The sequence below is a fragment of the Hydractinia symbiolongicarpus genome, chromosome 5 (assembly GCF_029227915.1).
Source record: "Hydractinia symbiolongicarpus strain clone_291-10 chromosome 5, HSymV2.1, whole genome shotgun sequence".
Taxonomy (NCBI): Eukaryota; Metazoa; Cnidaria; class Hydrozoa; order Anthoathecata; family Hydractiniidae; genus Hydractinia; species Hydractinia symbiolongicarpus.
Genome location: NC_079879.1, coordinates 21,760,117 through 21,782,888, shown reverse-complemented (window position 1 = coordinate 21,782,888; position 22,772 = coordinate 21,760,117). Strand labels below are relative to the sequence as shown.

The following is a 22,772-nucleotide window of genomic DNA, read 5'->3' as shown; positions in this document are numbered from 1 at the left end:
CGTGCTGTTTTAGCATCCCTATGCAATATTTAGATGATCAACATATAAGTAAAAGATCGTATTCTACTTTTACGTAATTTTTATTACCTAAATATATAAATAAATATTTGGGAACAGTCATTTTTGATCACTTCTCAAAATTACAACACTTAAATAATTAAATCTGTAGTCGAACCGCGTAAAAAACTTTTAATAAAGACCCCAACTTCGTCCCCAGGACTTGTTAGGCTTTTTATATTTGTAAATCTAAATAAATTTAAATCTCTAAAAAATTCTGGGGAGGGGGTTGTAAAAACCTAGAAATTGGGAAATGTCAGATAAGGATAATGTTGGCTAAGGATGATTTCAGACTAGCAAAGCCCTTTCTTTCGCGTATTTGATCAGGATTGCTGGATAAATTTCCGTAAACTCGTTCTTTTGCTGGGTGCGCCTCCCATGAAATAATTAACACTATCAGCAACACGCATGTGTACGTCCCATTAATAATAAAATGGAATAAAAAGCTGGAAAGTTTTTTTAACTGCCAAACAGAGGTGCTTTGCATAATAATCTTAAAAAATCCTTTATTTTTCGTTCGTAAAACGAAAAATAAAGGAAAAGCCGCGCACTACTATGAAAGATCATCTAATCTGGAAAATTGTAGGAGACAAACGAGTCAATAGAGTTAAAGTTCTGTTAAACGTCAGTCGGATTTATGCGCTACGAGAAGTTTGCGATTCATGATAAGTCGAATACACATTTGTCCTATATCAAAACATTTTTTACAATTTTCAAATAAACTATTTTTTTGTGAATTCAAAAGCACTGAACACACTCAGTGAAAACATTTGTCCCATCAACACTAATAAATTATCCACTTGGTAACTTCAATTACCCGGCAGTCAACATCATAAATTTACCCAGCTGCCAACTTCATGATAAATCCCAGCACGTACATTTGCAAACGAATATCTTCCGGATCATTTGTTATGTAGAAGAATGGTAATCCAGCACGCTTAAGGAAAAAATACAAAAACTAGATAGCACGTTTAACAAGCATAGAAGATTCGTAATATTACAAGATGAAAGCACTTAATATGCCATGATTCAACGAACATTTTTTAAGAGAAAAATTTATAGTTAAAGAGTAGTTCTGCTCAATAACATTTGTCATGGGTCACAGGAAGAACATTATCGATAGGCGGTTTATTAATAATGTGGGGGAAATGGGGAATGGCAAGTGTGATCAAACGCCACTTTAAAATTGGAAGCAGAATGATAAAAATAAATGAAAGCCTTTATACCAGGAATTTAAGCTCAACAAATTTCAACAAGCGTTGTTGTTTTTGTAGTGAAATGTAACAAAAAATTGTTGTAATTGCCACTAGAAACGGACGAAGAAAATCATTTTTCCACAATCTTGGATCAACTATATAAAACTTTTTCTTTAATTTTCTATAAGAAAAGTTTGTGGACGTTTGTTTATTTTGAAATACGGCAATGCAAATGTCAGATATTATGACTTAAATCTCAGATTAAGTCTCACTATAGGACGAATGGACTAACTTTATGTCATATTGTTTCCAGTGACGATTATTTTAGCATAAAAATTTTAATTTTTTCCTGTAATAACAAACGTTTATTAAAACCACTCCCAATTATGTAACTGGTTTTATTGATAATATTAAAACATGAAACATAATAATAAAATTTGGAGTTAACAAAAAAAAGCCTTACATTTTATTTTTAATTATTTAAAAAAAAAAGTAAAATCAAGAAATTTTATTCTCGCAAAAGGTTTCCACTGCAAATAATTAACGCATTCACACGTCAAGTATAAATGTGTTTTACCTGTAATGTTGCCTGTTGATCAGACATTAACTGGTCCAATTCAAGAACAAGCTTTTGATCCAAAGTTGTTAGTTCCTTGTCACATTTTTCTTTAAACATCTAAAGTAAAACATGATTTAGAATATCTTTAGAATATCATATGCTTATCATACTCATACTTGTTAAAAACTAATCTTCACAAAATGCATACAGGAATTTACTACTTCAAATTGTCAAAATGGTATTTTTTAAAAATAATGTACATGTTCAACCCTACACACAAGTCAAATTATTAAGACTTGGTATTGACAGCATCTGCAATGATAGTTGACCAAGACAACACATCCTCACAGGTCTAAAACTTTTGAGGTGTACTTCTTCATACATTTATCAACATTTTCCTGAATAAGCCTACAGTTTAAGTAGGTTAATTGAGAGCTGCTGGTTTATAATGTTTAAATAAATTTCACAGCTTGAGGAAATTTGGCCCAAGGTCTAGGTGCAGCTGTTATAATAGCTGTTTCTAGGTAGTCTGAAGTGACATGGGTGCATATATTGAATCCATCCCTGCTTTGTTAATCAATAAAAAACATACACAAAATCTTGTATATAGAATAAAACAATGTCAAGCATATACTAACAATAATTTCCTCTTTTTGTTGCTTTTCTAGGACAAGAATTTGATGTGGTCTACTTTGTGAGTTCTCTATTTCCTTTTCATGTCGTTTGACTATTTCACTTTTCTTTTCTATAAATAAATATATATATGTATATGTCGTTTCCATGTTTATTTTACACAAGAGGTCAAGAGATGTAGTAAGAATAACAAATATCCTACGTCTGTGATCATTTACTACAACATTTCTTCTCTTTAGCAGGTTCTTCTCTGTTATACGTTGAATATCCTTAAGGCCAATAGCAATTTCAAAGACAGTTCCATCAAGTATTGAATGGGCCAATTGGCAGATCATATCATATGGAAGCTTCTTCTTGTACTCTCTGAAGAAATATAAAAAAGAGAAGAACTTAAAAATTATAGATAGAGATAATTGCACATAACTACTTTAATTGGAGTAACATTCGTGAATTTCGGCCTTCTGTGCACCCTTTTTGCAAAAATAATGTCATATCAAAATTCTTCTGGCACACAATAAAGTTTATCACGTGAATAATTAATTCTGTTAAATATAAATTCCAGTGATGCATGCTTTGAAAATTATACAGAACAGGGTTACTGCCACAATAAAATACTGTTGGTGTAAGCAAAGAATATTATATACTAGTCAAAAAGGCCTGAGGAAAAATTCACTTGGACAATAAAGAAAGCAAAAAGATCTGCCATTTGAATTTTGATGACGTCAGCAATAACCCATCAATGCACAAATATTTTTACCTGTATTGTGTAGAGCTTAAAACACTGATCAAAATAATATAGGATCACATAGTTTTGATCAGTGGTAAGGAGATATAAGAGTTTGGTCCCAGGTAGTCCCTAGTTACCCATGCAGAAGATGATGTCAGTTATTTTCACTAATTTCCAATTATTTAGCCTTAAACTTAAAAGTGCAATGAAATGGCTTAACTAATTTTAAAATTGACATCAATTTAACAGCATTGACGATAAGCCATAACGTCAGAAAAGTTAACAAATGAGACATCATTTATTCTCCTACAATATAGGAAAAATGAATACATCCACCTTGTTTTTGTATTATTAAAAAAGATACCTTATAAAAAAAAAGTTTTTTTTAATTAATTCAAGTGCTTGTTTCTCTTAATTAATTCAAAAGAAGAAACTTTTGCAGAAGAAACTTTTAAAAGTAAATAAAAAAATCCAAAAGTCAATCCCAATTGATCATTGCGAGAATTGACTTTCTTCCCCAGCCGGCACAAGACATCTCTAAGACTCTAAAACTTTAGATATCTTTTTTAAATCTTTTGTTAAAAAATGCTCTTAAGATGTCTCTTATGCATCTTCTAAAGAATGTCTTTAAAAAACATTTTTTATACGTCTTTGGAAGTTAATAAATTCAAATCTTGTAGTATACGCATTTTAGATGTCTTTTAGAAGACATCTAAAATGCATATACTACAAAGACATTTTTTAAAAGTATTCTAAAATATATCTCCTACTTCTAAAAGTGGTCTAAAATGCGTCTTTCAAAAGACGTTCATTTTTATATAAAAAATTAATTTAAAAAAATGGGGGTGTTTGCAAACTTAGTTAGCATATTTATTTTTCTTGGATATCAATTTTTCATGAAATTGAGAGTGGTAAGCGTCACTTTAAATTATTTTTAAATACTAATGTATTTTGTTAAACCATTCATAATAACTTTTTATTAAATTACGTTGTAACTTTGTTTTAGCAATTATCAGAGAATTTTCAAGGTGATTCTTTCCTATGGCCTAAGCTCAATATGCTTAAGATTTTTTCGATGACAGTTGCAATTTATGCTTTAAATAGTATGCTTTATTTAAAAACTGTCGTACAAATTAGTGTACACTCTTTGCATGGATACAGATTATTTTAATGATTACAATTTTTAAATATGAATATGAATGATTTTAATTGTATAGTGTTTATTATTAATAATATTTTATTAACTTATTTCTGGTTATATTTGCTTACTGTAATTGTAAAATATATTTATATGTTGTCAATACCAATTTGATATAAAAAGTTCAAAATATTTTCATCGCAAAATAGTTGTCGTCTTTAATATCGTTATTTCTGCAATTTATTAAAAATGTACGTTTTAACGTTGACGTAAAGGTCTTAGATTTATTTTATCAAATGCCTATTTTTTCTAAAAAGTTAAATAAATGAAAAAAAACATCAAGAAAGACGTCTTATAGATAAATAAAAGATGTCTTTCTAAGAATGCATTAAAAAAGTTGCATTAACGATGCATTTTAGTTGCTTCCACATCTATAAAAGGTCTAAAAGACGTCCCTAAAAAGACGCGTTGTAAAAGATTTTCTTAAAAATGTCTAAAAGACGTCTTTGGAAAGGCATCTTTTAAAAGATGTCTTAAAGAGATCTTTTAAAATGCATCTTTGAAAACACCTCTTTTAGATGCTTAAAAAGATGCTATAAGGCAAGGAATGGAACAAATCAGCGCTAAAAAGATGTCTTGAAATGCCGAAGATGTCTAAAAGACGTCTTTTAGAGCTCTTTGTGCCGGCTGGGCCATAGAGATAGTGTAAATTATTTCCTTTTATTAAAATAGCATTTAAAATTACTTAAATTAATAATTTTTTTTCTATCCCAAAAACTATTAAAGACAGCACCATAATATGGATTACTATTCCTTGTATGAAAAATTGACAGATTACTATATCTGGGCATTTATATTGCATATAGTTACAGAATTGAATTACAATATTGCCACAAAAACTTAAGGCAGATCAGGGGGAGAATGTTGTGATCAAGTATTTTGCGAATTTGACCTTATATAACCTTAATGAATTATTATGCAGGTTCTCAATAATACAGAGGCAAAATGAATAGGATGAGAAACAGTGATGTTATTTCTATCGATCTTACAGTGATAACGGATGTATCATTTTTTGTAGCATTGTAATGTAATGATCTAGTTTTCTCGGGTCTGGTTTTTCATAAGCATGATCCGTATTAAACATATCATCTTTTGTTCTTTGATTGATAGCTGGAGCACATGGATCATATTCATCTTTATTTTCTTGTGTCATAAACATTGCGTTCGAATAAATGTTACTATTTAACTCTTTCGCTGAGGATGGTCCATTATAAAAATTGACATCAGATTGATTATTGTCAGGACTTTTATATGTGGTAGTTAACTCCGAAGTAGGTGCATTAGTATCATATTCCTTGCTTTGGTCATACAGTTTACTGTAACTAAACCATTTACTAGGGTCGTAAGCCATTAAATATACAAGTAAAATGAACCAACAGAATAAGTGTTGTTTACTATTTCGCTACCATGTTTAAAACATCAACGACGGAGATGACGGAGCCGACGGAGGATTTTCTCGGAAATTATCCTGCTAAAATATATCCAGTGAACTTATTAAACCAATCAGATAGACGCGGGAAAATAACACGCTGCTATTCGTGCCATGTGAATCCTGGTGGCTGCTCTCACTGTTTTGTATTTCTCGATAGGTTTGTGCATTATGGTTTGTGTCGTCCTTTTTTTACTGTAGCTGCATGTTTTAAAAGTTAAATCAGTTTTAAATGTTTTCCTATATTGTCAGTTATCTGGCAATATAAAAAATGTTGGAAACAAAATATTTAGCCAGCATTTGAAAGTAACGAGCTATTGTCTCAAACTTTCAAGGAATGGAAATATTTGTTTTAGATAAGGTTGTTTAAAATGAAGAGCGTTTTTTATTACGTGGAATAATCCCAACAATTATGCAACTCTCTCCATCTGGAAAAAAGTAAGAAGGCTGTTTAAGGAATTTTTATGAGGTGGGAAAAGGTTTTTAGTGGAAGTCTTTGTGGCGCAGTAGTTTAGTGGTTAATTCTCTCTTCAATGCAAATCAGACTATTCCACCTAAATTCTCCGTTCTGTGCAGCAAATCGGACTTTTCATAAACAACTGCTGCAGTGAAAATAACGTAATGGCGCGTACTTAAAATTGCGGGAAACTAAAAAAAAGTTAGATAACAAAGTTCTGTTCTTAGCTCTGCATATGGTTGTTCCAATCATAATATGAAGGAAAACAAACCTGGATTTTTTCGTTTTCCTAATAATCCTGACCGTGGTAAAAGATGGGTTATCACTTGCAAAGAGTTAATAAGGATGGTAGCATGTGGAACCCCCAAGAAAAAATGTTTATCTTTGTGGTGAGTATTTTTTTTTCTAAAAGGCCTTCTACAAACCCTGATCATCCTGATTATATACCATCAGTGTTTGTTTATGCACAACAGCCAGAGGGAATAAATTAGAAGATAATAGAAAAAGAACAAGATTTGCTTCACCACTTCGTGAGCAAAACATAAACACAAATAATGCTATACCACTTTCACCTTGTATGCTTAATTCTACCATACTTCACCTCAACTGGAACCTTCTCATTGTGGCATTGACAAGTGAACAGACCATCTGCAGAGGCACCAATATATGGGCAATCTGACAACAAAAGCAAACCACAATCATCCACTTTAAAATTGCTATGAATGTCTGACACAGATAAAACAAACTCATCCAAAGCTACCTTCTCGTTTTCTATTCCCCATTTTAATGATGGAATAGTAGTGTTACATATCTTGGACTCTGCACAAATACGTTTTATTAAAGACTTTAATGGGTTTCTAGGATTGGTATGTAAAATTTCATAGACTTTTGAAGCTGTTATTAGACCTGTTCTTACACCATGCCACACTTGTGATTGAGCTTGTCGTTTTGTCTGATTATATATATGCTCAATACTTTCTTTTGACAATTCCAATTCATGGAGAACATCAGGTACAAGTGCTGTTAAATCTTTATCAATATTATTTCATAAAATAGTTTGTAATGACATGGGAAACTTAGCTCGGTTAGGTGAAATATATTTTGGCACAAACGGAGAAAAATAATCCGAAAAACAATGCAACACAACTGGCGGCTTCTCTAATAACGGCAACTTTTGTAACAGCAAATTTTGTTCTTTTTCTGTCTGCTTTTCTTGACCTTTTCCAGAAAACGATTTACTAGGTACACTCTTCTTAGTACCAGTGGGGTTGTTGTAAAACGTTATATCTGCAATAGTTGCCTCTTCAATATTTTTGACAAAGTCATTATTCCATTTACATGCTTCCTCAGTGCATGTATGCTTGTTGTACCCAATGAGAACAGCAGCTTCCAACTTAAATAATAATGCACCAACATGAGAACACGACTCACCAAGGCCAGTCATACAAGAGCAATGTGCTGTTGTTTTACTACATACAGCTACCCATGGTGTATGACAGTCATCATTAAGGTGATGCGATGGCTTTACATCTGACTTAAAAATCAAAATCGAACGATCAGGAACAGTGAAACAGAACATCTTGTACCCAACCACTGGTGAATTGGCTATGTACCTCTAAACTTTTCCTGCTCTTCATAGATTCTTGTGTAAATACCTGGAGAGTTAACTAAATACTTATAAATTTCAGGCTACTTGACATCAGGCCATTCGGTTGGATCATTAACGCAAGCATCAGCAGGAAGTTGATCAGGGCACTCTATTAACCCACAAATACCTTAAGGGAATAAATTTTTGCGGGAACTAATTTTCACAGATATGACCCTTCCTTAAATTTCGCGTAAAAAAAGGGAATTAATTTTCGCAGATCTCTCAGCAAAGGAAATTTTGCGGGAATTAATTTTCGCGGTTGAAAGAGTTTTAAAAAATTCATGGGAATTAATTTTTGCGGTTGAAGCTTTTCGCGGATCTGTAAGATCAGGGAATACGTCTTTTTCATTTTAAAACTTCTATATAATCGAACACTGGGAATACGAAGTTTAGGTATACATTTTTAAAGAAGGAAATCGAAGAAAATTTATGATTTTTAAAAGGTTTTTTATCTTGGAAAAACGTTTTTAATAAATTTCTTAGTTACAATTATTCATCATGGTCGAGATCGTCTTGTAGAATGCTAAAAATATTTCCATCATCTTTGTATTCCGACTCACTATCTTCGTTGTCGATTTCGTTTTTATACATCTCCCTTTCGTAATCTTCATTGCCATCAGAATCTTCATCTTCGACAGCCACCTCACTCAATGGGTCCATGTCATGAAAAGGATCAATATGTGCCATTTGATTTAATCCTTTTTTTACTGCGTCTGAAATGCCAGCGACGTCCCAAATTAGGGATTTTTATTTTTGTTGAAAATTTTTATGGGAAGTTATTTTCGTGGTTAGAAGTTTTCTACGTAATTCGCGAGAACTTATTTTCGCGGATTAGGCCTTTCCAGACTTTTCGCGGAAATGGGCGAAAACCACGAAAATTAATTCCCACGAAAATGAATTCCCTTAAGGTATTCAGCTTGATTTGATATCGTTCTTTAGCTTCTGCCGGTAAATCTTGTGTATTATAAGAAGCCATATATATGTCTTATTCTAGCTGAACGTCCTATATTTCCTCCTGCAGACTGCAGTACACTGCAGTTTGTTTTCACTGTAGCAGTTCGCGCATGACTTTTGCGCTTTCTAATTTCCCAAAATATTCCTTTTTTATACCTAACACGGAACAGAGAATAGGCTATGTTAGACAAATTAGACGAAATTTATCTCCTAACTAGGCTATCGGCACTAAATTTGCTTATTATAGCCTTCTAGTTCGTGGTCGCACCAATCTTTAAGGTTAAAAATGATCTAACAAAATGTTATGGTGTGTTGTGAAGATATTGCTTTTAGTTTGTTATACCATGTTATGCCATATTAGTTTTCAAAGCCATGAAACACATTGCTCCTAATTACATCTTCTCAAAATTCCTTGTGGCAAAAAACTCTCCTAATCAACAAACAAAAGGAGCTTCAAAAAACTGCTTCACAATTCCCTTAGTCAAGACGAAATTTAGCAAAAAAGCCTTCCCATTTAGAGCTGCAAAAGTGTGGAATAATCTTCCAGACCAAGTGACCTGTTTGCAAATTCTAATAGAAATCACTTTTTAATTTTTGTTTTTTACTCTTTTTTTCAATTTTCACAGATTATAAATATTACCATGTTTAATTGAGCTGAGGCAGTCTACCTAAATTCTCCGTTCTGTGCAGCAAATCGGACTTTTCATAAACAACTGCTGCAGTGAAAATAACGTAATGGCGCGTACTTAAAATTGCGGGAAACTAAAAAAAAGTCTAAGGTTTATCATTTTTTGTTCTAGTGGCCCCCAGTGAAAACAATCCACTAACTATAGTTTTTTTGTGATTTTCTGGGCTAGCCACTTTGAATATTTATTATTATTATTATACCGCTGTTCCGCATGCTCACAACATTTTTTCCAGCGTGTTTTAAAAAACCGCCTGACTTATTTAGTTGTTCAATGGGTGCAGTTGATAGTAGCTTATGGTCAGTCGGTCAGCGAAATAAAATAATTTTATCCAGAATGCATAGTCGGAACAACAACAAAAAATAATAAAAACAGAGAACGGTGTTACGGCAACCATTTTTTCTATTTATTTTCTTATAACGCACGCAGTTTATGTGAAGGAAAAATAAAATTAATAACAAGTTCTTAGGTGAAAAGATAAAAATACTTGCATGCTCAAAAACTTGTATTGTTTTGAAAGTTATATATACAGCAAGTTATTCTTGTCCCACTTAAATTAATAAAAAAAACAAAAACAATTTTGTGTTATTTTAATATTTTTTGTGCAGTTTAAATCTAAGTGCAAATTCTTTCTACGGACTATGGTTTAACTGGTAATTTTTAAAGTCTTTCACAGCTTATAATCATTTATTAAAATTCGTAACAAAGAGGGTAAGGTAACAATCATATTTTACCTTGCTTTTATTATTTTTCCTAAATGGTATCTACTGAAAGTCTTGCTGTTTCACAATTTAGCTAGTGTAATTTTAAAAATATAATAATCATAACGAAAGAGCGTGTTACAACAAAAATAATGTCTTGTTTTTCACTTGTATTTTATGGACGCCACTGTATAACATAATTTTTGTTTGTGTAGTCCCATCATGGTTTTTGTGCGTAACATGAAATAAACACAAACAACAATGTGAACCAATTTTTTCACAGTTCTGTGCGCAAATCCAATTAAGGTTCTCTTTGTTATGCCAGAAAACTCCCTGCAACATCCAAGAGCCCACACAGTGTGATATCTCCCTCATTTCCCCACATGGCTGCAGTTAACTCGGAGCCTTGGTAATGTTACCAATCCTCAGAGTTAACTGCACTTGTCCATTTGAATTGCCATCAAGGTATCCGAGTTAACCACTACGCTGTGGAAATATACTTTTTTGTCTACTGTTTTGCTCTAGGAGTGTCTGAAAAGAGGTGTCATTTTGCACTAAAACTTTGTGAGTAAACTTTACAGTACAAATTTTGACATTTAATCCAAATAATTATCATGAACCAATATTGACTAACAGTAATGTAGGACTTATTTTAATTTAGTTACAGTATGTGATTCTATTGTAAGATCAATACCAACGTTTAGCGTAGGGTAATGTGGTAGTTGTGAACATTTTTAAAATACATACTGCATTACATTATCAAAATAAAAAAACCCTTTTATTTTACATTTTAGTTATTTTACGTTTTTTAGGACTATTCACACATTGCATCACTGCTGCATAATTTCACAAGAATATGGTTAAAAGAAAGAATTCTGCAAATGGTGATAATGTTGCAAAGTCAAATAAGAAAGTTAAAAAACTGTCTGAAGCTAATAACAATGTTAACCAATATGGCAAGATAGACTGTAAAAATTCTGAGGCTGTTATTAAATCCATACTTGGTGATAACGTCAAGGAATTCTTTTCTAATTATTGGGAAAAAAAACCTTACTTCATCAAAAGAGAAAACACAGGTATCTTATTTTTAGCATTGCTTTAAATCGTTTCTTTTATTATGTAGTAAGTGTATTTATTTGTGACCTTTTTTCATAGAATTTTATGGTGACCTATTTAATCTCTCCGAAGTAAAAGATATTTTGAAAAACCATGAACTAAATTTTGAAACAGACGTTAATGTGACTAGATATCTGAATGAAGAAAAAGAAGTACTGAATGAAGACGGTCGTGTGACTGGAAAAAAGTTTGATGCGCTGATGAAGAATAAACAGGCAACATTCCAAATACACCAACCGCAACGATTTTCTGTAAGTGAGGGCAGGAATAAAATGAATTTATGGCATACTAGTTTATTATAGTGTGTAGTCAAGTAACATTTATAATGTAGAATGATTAAGGTTGAAATAACTTCAGAATCTGTAATTGAATGTGTAACTGGGCATCCTATTATCACTGCAATAAAACTTGCTGAAGCAGCCATGGTTCTCCTAAAATTATTATGATGGCAATTTTAGTTGAATTTTATTCATCGTTTGGAGGTAACGAAACTGGCAATAAATTTGCTGTTACTAGAATGAAGTATGACAATAATTTTTCCCAGATTATGTTGTATGAACTCAGATGTATTTCTTTTCTTGTATGGGCCATAGGAAACTTAGATTAGGTTCGTTACAACTTGTCTTAAAACTAAATGAAAACAAAAGTCACAATTACATAAGTAAGAAGTCACTTACAACGCCATTGTTGAATGCTTTTATCAATCCGTTAGCTGTGAAGTAACAAGGTTTTTTAGAACATTAAATAGCCGATTTTTAAATGCATTTTTTAAAGTCAATCTTATATAGTTACATATAATTTTAGTTTCATCAATTTCACTTACTTTTAAGTAATGTGATCACACCTAAATATCCTAAATAAATTGAAATTCTGCTTTTTAAAAAAGGAAACATTCGCTTATTTTGTGGTGATTACTTTCTTAGTTTTAATTTCTACCTTTTCAGGACAATTTATGGAATGCTATGGAAAAGCTGGAGACCTATTTTGGCAGCCTAGTTGGTGCAAACATTTATGTCACGCCTCCATCTTCGCAAGGTTTGGCACCTCACTGTGATGATGTGGAGGTAATTTTTTGTTGTTGTTGTTGTTAAACATTTAAACCAATGGATCTGTGATGAGTAAGTAAAAGGTTTGACTGCCTGTACATGAAACTCAACTAATAATACCTGCTTTAAGTCACTATGCAGTGTGTTTAATAAGAATATGACAACAAATTGGCCTGAATTGGATGGCAAAGCATGAGTTGTAGCTTTGTCATAAAGGACGGTCCATACAACATAAAGATATTTATTCTTCTGTGTTTGTGGTTCTGTTTTATTATGGTGGACCTGATGACAAACTGCTAGCTGAGATCTTTTCTGTGATGAGCTAAGGTTGCTGAAAAAACTAATAAAAATTATTATGTGTGTTTAAAATTTTGCTTTCAGATATTTGTTCTGCAATTAGAAGGCAAGAAAACATGGAAATTGTACAAACCAATGGTTGAATTGTCCAGAGATTACACACAAGATCTAGATGAAGCTAGTATTGGTGAACCTTTTTTCACAGAAACATTGAAGGTAAGGCTTTATTATTTGTATTGGCCAACTTCTTATTTTCCTTTACAGTTATGAGAATATGACCTGAGCTGTTTTTTAAATATTTGGAAAGCAATGTTAATAATAAGCTGACGTTGTACTGTAATGTTCTATGTAGTTTAATCCTCTGATTATTTCCAAACTTTTCTTGACCTGGTTTGTATTTGCTCTATAAAAACTATACATTTTACATTTTTACATTTGATTGGATATATTTAGTGGAAACCATGTGTTGTATCTTTTATATTAATTCCATATATATCAATTCCATGAGACAAATTTGTAGAAAAAAAATTCTTTGTGTTAATATGTTCTTGTGTCATTGAAATTCTTCTGCCTGGGTGAATTTTTCAACAGGCTTTTTTAACTAGTTAATTTTTGATTACATGAGAGAAAGTGTAGAAATCTGCTAAATATATAAGAAAAAATGTAAATTTGTTATCCTGATCTTTATTGCCTGACTGATGCCGATTAGTATGATTTGATTAGTTTCGGCTCAAATAGGGCTTTGTGTAGAGCTGGTTCAGCAAGCCAAACAAGTGAATTTGCGTAGCACAAATTAAAATAAAGTCACCTAAAAGTATTTTTCATTTTAATTCATATAAACAATGATTCAAATTTGTTTCGTTAACTTACAAATGTTTAAAATGGAACACAGGTTGTTTTTTCTTAAATAATAACTTTTATTTCTTTCTTTACATAGATTATTTTTTAAATAAGATTCTGCTCTTTCAATACGAACAAGCTCACAAAAAATCCTGGAAAAACATAAATCTGTGAACTTAATTATGATATAAGTTTAAGTTCTATTAAATGGATATGATAATTAAAAGATCAAAAAATTGAGTTGTTTATTTGCAACAGGACTGAGGTATATATACATAGTTGGTACAGGTCAAAAACTAATCTGTCTATAAAAAAATTATTAGTATAATCCTTGCTTTCCTCCTAAATTTTGGCAAATCTCCAGAAGTATGGAATGGTTCTCCTAAGTTCTCCTAAAGTTGTGTTCGCTTTGAATTTTTTAATTTGTAGCAAGTATTATTTTAAGTTTTGGTGTTAATTTTTAAACCTATTTTTGGGATTTAACAATTGTGCAAACAGGTCATTAAAATATCATTAAAAAATTTAGGGGGATTTTTTCCAATTACTTTTCCCCATTAAATTTGTTTAGCCTGGTGATTTGCTGTATTTTCCTCGTGGCACCATTTACCAAGCAAAATCAACAGATGACGGACCTTCTTTACATATTTCTATTTCTACTTACCAGCAAAAGTAAGTTGTGCATGCTTGCCGTATCGTCATCGGTGTACACTATCAGAATTTACTGCCAATATACTGTTTGTAAATACTTTTGTTCCTCTTTTTTTAATCAGTCTTTTAACCAGAATGTAAAAATGTTATGGCAGATGGATGAAGTAAAAACAGATAGCGTATTTTTCATAACAATTGCCAATTTCTTATTTTGAGATGTTTTTTCGTTTGAGCAAGATACAAATGAAAGACAAAAGCAAGATTGTTAATTTAATGAGTAAAACATCTTTTCTTTTACCTTCTTTCATCTTTTATATAGCACCTGGGGCGACTTTATGAATCATGCAATTACCCAAGCAATTGACGAAGCTTTAGAAGACGATGTTTCAATTCGAAGTGGACTGCCTTTAAATTACTCTTCCTTTCTTGGTACAGCCAAAAATCTTGGAAAATACGTTACTGACGATTCCAGTGATAGTAAGAAGAAGCTATCATCTAACGAAAACGTGAATGTAGTAAAAGAGTTTCGGGAAAATGTGAAGCAGCATTTATTGAAACTCATGGACCACATTGATGTGAATATGGCTGCTGACTCGATGTGCGCTGATTTCATGGCTAGTCGTTTACCACCGCATGGGCATGTTGTTAAAGAAGGTAAGGATGGTAATGTAATCCATGTATTATGTTCAGAACTAACTTGGACAGCAAGAAAAATGTTTCCCGAGATACATGTCATCATATATTAACTGTTGTACGAAGGTGCTTAGTAGAATTTCGATGGAATAATCTAATTTTGTCAAATTGTTATCTACTAATGCTGATCGAGGGAAATCAGAAATTCTGTAGAGCAGTGTAAAACGCTTTTATTACATTCTATTTTTTTGTTGTCCTGATACTTTATATTCTTATCTATTTAGATGACGAGGCTGATCGTCAGGTCCCCACGTTGGAGAGCAAGATTAAAATAAGGTATCCAGATCACGTTCGGGTTGTGTACAGCAGCGACGATGTGGAGGACGAAGAGTTGTCGCAAATTATAGAAGACGATGATAGCGATATGGAAGAAGATGAAGAAGAAAAGGTTTATTTTTTGTTAATTTACTTACTGAGGCAAGTTTGTTCCTTTTAAAGATTAATTCACGAGTGAATTTGGGATAGAAACTTTTTTTGCAAGAATAAGAGGGTTTAAAAAAGTCTTCACTGTTCAACCATTTTAAGGAAGAAGAGCAGGAAGAGAAACCAGCAACTAAATCGCCTAAAAAGTCACCCAAAAAGAAATCCAACGGTGAAGAGAAAGCCGAAAGCAAAGCCATTGGTGACAAAAAGAGCGAGAACAAATCATCTAAAAAGGAGAGCAAAAAAACGCCCGTCAAATCTGAGACAGAAGCTGACGATGAAGATGATGACGAGGATGTAGATCCAGAAGAAGACGAACCTTGCATTCAAATCGTCCACTCACTCAACAATGACCGTGAGATGCACATGATTGGGGATAATATGGCTGACTTTGTAAGTAATCTTTACTTCTTGGTGTGTTGTAGGGGAAGCGACTGCTTTTCCCAAGTGAACATGCCAAGAATGTTGTCCTAAAAAAAAACTTCCGAAGCGTCAACACTCGTGATAGAGAAAAAGTTACACAATTTTTGAATCGTTACAATTGGTTGATTACGCTTTAAATTATTATAGTCGCCATAACTGTAAGACGGTCTTAGAGTAAAAAACTATAAACAAATCTTTTTTTGTTTTGCAGACTGGCAAAATAAAGTTTCCTGTGCATTTCGGAAGAGCTGCGATTGCTTTGTTGGAATCTAAAGATTTTATGTTTGTGAAAGATTTGGATTTAGACGAGGACGATGATAAACTGACGTTAGCGACATCACTGTTCGCCGACGATTTGATTGAGATCGTGTGAACAATGCCTTGCGATGAACACTTACGTATAAAGGGATTCTGTTTTGTTATACTAAAGAAATTTAGGCAAAAAGTATATTTTTGTTTGGGCTAAAAAAAATTTATATTTGAGTAAAAGCTGTAAGATTTATAAAGTATTTTTTTGAAAAAAGAAAAAAAATAGCTATTTTGGAAGTGGTTGCGTTATTTTCTTGAGGCTCCTTTTGAAACATTGAAGAAAGAACTGAGATGTAAAATTCCATGTCCATATCTCCACCAGTTTAGGAGATTACACCTCGAGCCCACCCGGACTTGGGTCTCACCCTGGCAAAATTTCATCGCTTTTCGAATTTTGATAATTTCTTATTTATCAGCGGAGTGAACACATTTACAAAACGCGAGGAAACAAAAATAAACTCGTGAAAGAACTGCTGGATTAACGCAACCAAACATCCATTTTCTTTCGCAGCAGTTTTGCAGAGTTTCAAGGCTGTGGAGAGAAAAGAAGTTAGGTTATTTTCTCTTGTCTTTTACTGTTTACTTGCAATACATGTTTTTAAGCATTGGGATTGGCTTGGCGACAGACTGATATTGCCGTCGTCAAGAAAAAATGCTACCGTACAAAAGTACACGTATAACATTCGTGTACGAAATATCAGGTTTCATGTCTCTTTAATAATTGCCCTCTCCCGCTACCTAGTTCTCAGGGCTTTGCGCTTATTAATAGGTGTCACCATCGTCTCGCCTTCCAATATGCAAAAAGAGACAATCGAAGTTAGATAAAGTATACAAATTCGTTAAAAAATTATTTTTTGAGATTTGGCTACAAAGTAAAAACGACAAGATCAAGCTAAGCAGTGTTACAGTAGTAAAATACATTTAACAATAATTATTCAGTGCCGTAACCACAATTTTTATATTAAATATTAAAATTCCATTGTTTGAATTTCGCTTTTTTAGTGGCTGAATTTTTAAAATTTTACATCTCTAAATTGGCATAAAATGCCCATCAACGATCCCATGTTTCAATGTTACAAATCACGATGAATGTTTTGATATATATTATCTGCATTGTTTAATTGGCATTAAAATTTCGATAAAAATTTCATCAGAAACCAAAAGATAGAAAAAGATACATATTTACATTACACGACCGCAATAACATAAAAAAATGATAAGAACACTAGAAATTTTATGGGTGCCGGCACTTCTTTGAAAATTTACATAGCATTTGGACTTTTTAAATTGCAGCTAGCCCCCTTAAAACATTCAGTGAGATTATAATAATGATCTATGGGAAGGATCCAAATATTCCTGAACGACTTTCTCTCTAGTTTTTTTTATTTCTCTTTTTCACTCTTCCTTTTTAGTAGAAAAATTATTGGGAGGGCATGTGCCCCCCTGGCCCACCCGGTGGTTACGGCCCTGTGGTTATATGTTATATGTTCATTGCTCTTTGTGCAGAAAGAGCAGTGAAGAGCCTTAAAAATAACTTAGTTTGTTTCTACGATGACCAAGAAGGGTGAAGTGGAACGCGGCATAGTCATAAGAAACTGTTTCTTATGACTATGAATGCGGGTACTTTTGTAGAAAAAAATGAAGGAAAAAATTTATTTCATGAAAAAAAAAACTATAAAAAAACAACAACAAAACTGTTCTACAAAGCACGATAAACTAAGAATTATTTTTCTGGAAAAATATATTATAGAAGAACCTTTTTTAATTTTAATTCAAACAAATGCTGGACAACTAAGTAACGTTATTCTCATAATTTGGCAGAAATTTATTTTGCCAAATAGCTAAAACAGGCGGGATATCGAGTACAGACTAAATTTTAGTCAACTTTTCACTATTTTATGTTTTTGTTTTGCTTTTTCTAATTTTAAAGTATATTACAACCCAATATGCTTAAAAAGCTATTAATAAAATTATTTCAAATTTTTTGATATAGCTGTAAGTTTCTTCCAAACAAAAACGAGTGCAGGGTCCTCAAATTGCTGATCACCACTAATATGGAGCGGATGTAATTTAGCGAACGGCAAATTTGCTTGAAATGTCAGTGGCCCATGGATAAATCCACGGGCTCGCCAGACCTTCAGTTACCGCATTTCGTGCGTTTGGCTACTGCGGTTAACATTTTGGATGGCAGACAGATGTATACGCAGGGCCTTGGTTGTGCGTTGTACAATTGCCAGGAAGAAGCTTAACGTGTTATTAGATTCGGATCTACGGGTATTTATAATATGCCGAGGTGATTTTAAAAAAACAAGTTCACGTCGGCAAAATTTTGCCAAGGCGAAATTTTTTTTCGCAATTTATAGAATCCTTCTATTGCCATAAATCTATCGTAAATATATAAAAAGTATAGATAAAAAAACGATAAAAAGTATTCTTGCTTGCTAGAATTAACAAAGATTGTAAAGTGGTTGCTGAACAAGCTGGCTTGGAAGAGAAAAGCTAGAATTTAAAAGACAATTTTCCGACCTCAAACACCGAAATAAAAGTTCATGTCAATGATTTTGCCGACGGGAAATTGTAGATTGTCCAGGCGAATCATAAAAACGAAAATTACATCAACATTCTTTGCCGATGTGAAATGGGTAAATGCCGACGCGAAACAGTATAACAAAAAAAATTCAATTAGAAAGGCCGTATCGACACATAGCTTGTCCAATCAAACCAACTGATTTCTGACGATACGAGTATCATTTTTTCAAGTTGAAATCCCTGGTAATGTCATAAAGTTTTACAGCAAGTGGCGTTTGGTAAATATAATCTTTAAAATATCAAAATCATAACTTACACAGAAAAAAAATCACCAAAAAGACACACCAAAGACAAATTTGTAAACACGAAGGTACCCGCTCTTTTACTGCCATTTTTTACATATGTATATCGAAAAAATATTGCTAAAAGCCAAACTATTACAACAATAAAATACAGTAGAATAATTTATTAACATGAATTTTAATCGGCGATGTAGCAAAAGCTGAATTTAGCAGAAACGGTTTAAGTATGAAGCGCAATAACTGCCAGAAGTATGAAGCGCAAAAGCTGTCAGAAGTAATCATACTTTGGTAATGATATTTTATTAAAAGTCTGCATAATTTATAATTCAATAGTGATATTTCATGATTTTATGGAAACATCCTAACACTCAGTACTGTCATTTGGTACAATATATTATATTATATGGATTAAAATTAACAATGAAAGACAAAAAATGGGTTGGTGTAGATTTGATCTGACGATGGTATAGATTTGATCTGACAATGGCGAAACAATAGAATAAATTATTACTTTACAACTAAAGTTTATACCTTGGTTGTAAAGTAATGAATATATTTATAATATTAAAAATAATAAAAACACCGGAATTACAATTAAAAAAAAACTATACAAAGGGGAAAGCAGTGGCATTGGTAAACAGAATTAACTCCTATACTAATACAAAAAGCCTAAAATTTAAAAATATATCTACTACTTAAATAGAATTTACTAAATCTCTACATCTTCACTCTGCTACCTACTATCAGATGCATCTAAATTCACAGTTGAATTTTTTGCATGTTCTGACTTTAAATTCTTTTGTAATTGATTCGATTTACTTTTTGATTCAGGTAAAAGTATAGCGGTGTTGTCACCTTCAGATGTTTGTGGAAGTTCCGTAGCTTCGCCTATCATCCTTTTTTCTCTCCTAACACTTTTTGTTGAATTGCACCCAATGGGTGCCATCTCCTTCCACCAGTTGTTTGGGTAGTGGTGTTTCTGGATTTCAATCCCACCCCTTGGTACAAAAAAGTTCTCGCCTGCAAATTTCATAGTTGGCAGTGGTTTTTTTATGAGTGTCTTTGGAAACTGATGGTAATATCGATAATGAACAAAGAAAATCCATGATTCAAACCCAGTCCTTCTCATGATACCATTGTTATAATAGTCTCGGAATATCATAAGATCACCAGTCATATGGCCTTTCTCAACTTTATAGTTGCCAGCATAGTTGTGATATGCAATGTATATATCTTTTTTATTGAACTCTTCAAACAGGGCTTTCTCGTCTATTTTCAACATATCTTCGTACAAAATTCCCATATCGTAGTCGTAATCCCAGGGCAATGGTTTCTTGTAACGCAGGGCGCCCCATAAACTAAAGGAAGGTATTTATATCCATTAAAGTAGCTAGTTACATTTCATTCATAAATAAAAAAGTATATTAAAAATTACTACTGGCAATTTAAAGTTGTCAACTTTAATTTTTTGTTATATTACATTTACGCAATTATATTTATGCGAGCATGACACCAAGCTAATAAGTAACTGCTGCTTATCATTGGAGAGAATTTCTTTAAAAATAAGAAAAAAAAAAGATTGTTGAATTATGTCGAATGTATAGTATGCACATATGATTTCTCTTGCTAATTCACGTCGGACTCAGCAACTGCCCTTGTTTTCTCTATTAATTTAACTATTGCTTCTGGCTGTGAGCATGCAGTCACAAAACACCGACATAAAACACAAGTTCGTTGTAAAGTTTACATTGGTAAAATCATTTTTCTATGTTACACAAGAAATAAGCTTTAGTGATACATAAATTTGTTGATGTAAGCAAGCCAACAATGTTTTTATTGTCAACCCCTGCTGCTTTCTTTTTTAGTTTTAATTTTATTCTGCACAAGACTAATTTTTTTGGAAAAAGCAGTATGTTGTGCTAGGTAACCAATATTGTGGCTGAAGTTACTGTGAAAGATCTTAATGATAACAGAAAAGACTGTGCTTTATTCCAAACAAATTTTTTTTGCTTACAAAAATATGCAGCTGCTTGCTGGCATAGCAACAATAATTAGGATAAAGTATATTTTGGTTGCCATATGACACATTCCTCTCAAACTCTTCACAGTGAACTAATGCTTACCTACCACAATAAATATTTAAAAGGAATCCATAAACGTAAGCAGTAAATTGCTCATTTTTTCAATCTCCTCCTCATTTATGCATTTAAGAAGATTTAGGTATTTTGATGGTGTCAACAGCACATATCCAAAAATTTCCTTTAGAAATTTCTAACATGATGCATTTGTTGATAAGTGCTTGAAAGTCTTGAAAAGTTGGCTGATGTCAGCAAAAACCTGCTGAAATGTTTAGTATCATGTACTTTTGACAAATAGTTTCAGATATATTTTGGTTTAAAGGATTTTTAATAAACTTATCAACCTGTCTGTTCTAAAACGAGTGGGCTGATTTGCCTTTAAAAAATTGTCTCCACTTTGATCCTAGGTGGTCCCTAGTTACCGAAACAATCAAAAATCGAAAAATCCACTTAAGCAGAAAACAATGGAAATATTAAGTCGTTTTAGCTGTTTTGCTGACATCAGCAGTGCATATACAAAAAACAAGGCAAAATCTGTTGCATGTAATGTGTAGAGTTTGAAACGCTGATGAAAAATATATAGAATCATGTACTTTTGACGAATGGTTACAGAGAGATTGTGGTTTAAAGGTTTTTTGATGATGTCATCAACCTGTTTTTCCCGAAACAGGTGGGTTGACCCAGTAGTAGGAAATTGGTCCCAGGTGGTCCCTAGTCACCCATGTAGGAGATGAATTCAGTTATTTTTAACTGTTATCAAGTTATTTAGCTTTAAACTTAAAAGCACAATGCAATGGTTCACTATTCTTATTTAAGGAATTGATGTCAGCTTAAATTCATTTGCCTCATGCCGTAACGTCTAGGCAGTTCACAAATAAGACATACTTTTTTGGCGACTTGAAAGAAAATTTTGACGACTTGAAAGAAAAATGCACAAGATGACAATTAAAATTGTCGAAACATGTTCAAATTAAAAAAAAAATGCATTTAATTTTTAAAATTTGTGATGTTTAAATTATATAGCTATATTATACATTCACTAAAATTTCACCACCCTTTCATCTGTATGCTTTGAAGCTGACCAATCTATGCTTCTTACAACCATAGTGTATTATTCTGTATATATGATATTTAATGTATTTAGCTTTTTATATCTTTGTTACCTAAAGATGGCAATTAGAATTGTCAAAGCATTTTATTTTCAAAATTCATATTAGGTACTTTACTACATATGTATGGTAACACATTACCAATTTGTGCATGTGTTATAACACTGTAAAACAGGGTGTTAAAAGCCAAGTCAAGTTTAAGTCAATTTGACTCACCTTCCATAACATAAAAAATGAGGAATATTTAGTTTATCCAATATTTCATGTGATGTTTTTATTAAATACGTTAACTCTTCGTTTTCTTCATTAGTGTTCATACATCTTCTACCCGTACTCCTCCAAGTATAAGAACCTTCTACTGCTTTATTTATGTGAACATATAAAGATACTACTAGAACTAACGTCAATACCAAGCAAATATATCGTCTGCGAATTAAATGTGCAGCTCTTCTACTGATAAGATTACGAATAAAAAGTTGTGAATAATCAAGTAGCTGCATGTTAAATGTTATTGTACGAAATATTTATTTGCTCATTTCAACTCGAATAAAAACATAATAAGGGTGGCAAATTTAAATTAGGTCATGATGCCCACCTCTTTGAAATGATACGGATTGATCAGCATATGGCGAAACAGTGAAGTAAAAAGGAACCGGTTAACGCATTAAGTTGCCCCTGACGAGGGTTTATTAAAAAGCCTGCGCACGAAGTTTA

At 32.4% G+C, this 22,772-nt stretch overlaps 3 protein-coding genes across 3 annotated transcripts; 1 reads left to right on the top strand and 2 right to left on the bottom strand.

Annotated features, from left to right (window-relative positions):
* Positions 1 to 316: 316 nt before the first annotated feature.
* LOC130645357 (protein DGCR6-like) lies at positions 317 to 5,801 on the bottom strand. Its single transcript, XM_057451327.1, has 5 exons — positions 5,360 to 5,801; positions 2,648 to 2,808; positions 2,451 to 2,557; positions 1,831 to 1,929; positions 317 to 994 (listed from the first exon to the last, which is right to left on the bottom strand). Exons 1-5 carry the CDS (start codon positions 5,719 to 5,721, stop codon positions 896 to 898), a joined length of 828 nt encoding a protein of 275 aa, XP_057307310.1. The 5' UTR covers positions 5,722 to 5,801; the 3' UTR covers positions 317 to 895.
* Positions 5,802 to 5,891: 90 nt separating this feature from the next.
* Positions 5,892 to 16,277, top strand: LOC130645349 (ribosomal oxygenase 2-like). Its single transcript, XM_057451317.1, has 10 exons — positions 5,892 to 5,959; positions 11,058 to 11,321; positions 11,401 to 11,612; positions 12,306 to 12,425; positions 12,789 to 12,920; positions 14,113 to 14,213; positions 14,512 to 14,846; positions 15,110 to 15,273; positions 15,411 to 15,701; positions 15,943 to 16,277. The coding sequence occupies exons 2-10, from the start codon at positions 11,102 to 11,104 to the stop codon at positions 16,102 to 16,104; spliced, it is 1,737 nt and encodes a 578-aa protein (XP_057307300.1). The 5' UTR covers positions 5,892 to 5,959; positions 11,058 to 11,101; the 3' UTR covers positions 16,105 to 16,277.
* A 2,492-nt stretch (positions 16,278 to 18,769) lies between these two features.
* On the bottom strand, positions 18,770 to 22,714 carry LOC130645348 (uncharacterized protein RP689-like). The gene is made up of 2 exons (XM_057451316.1): positions 22,275 to 22,714; positions 18,770 to 20,229 (listed from the first exon to the last, which is right to left on the bottom strand). The coding sequence occupies exons 1-2, from the start codon at positions 22,556 to 22,558 to the stop codon at positions 19,605 to 19,607; spliced, it is 909 nt and encodes a 302-aa protein (XP_057307299.1). The 5' UTR covers positions 22,559 to 22,714; the 3' UTR covers positions 18,770 to 19,604.
* Between the last annotated feature and the right edge of the window lie 58 nt (positions 22,715 to 22,772).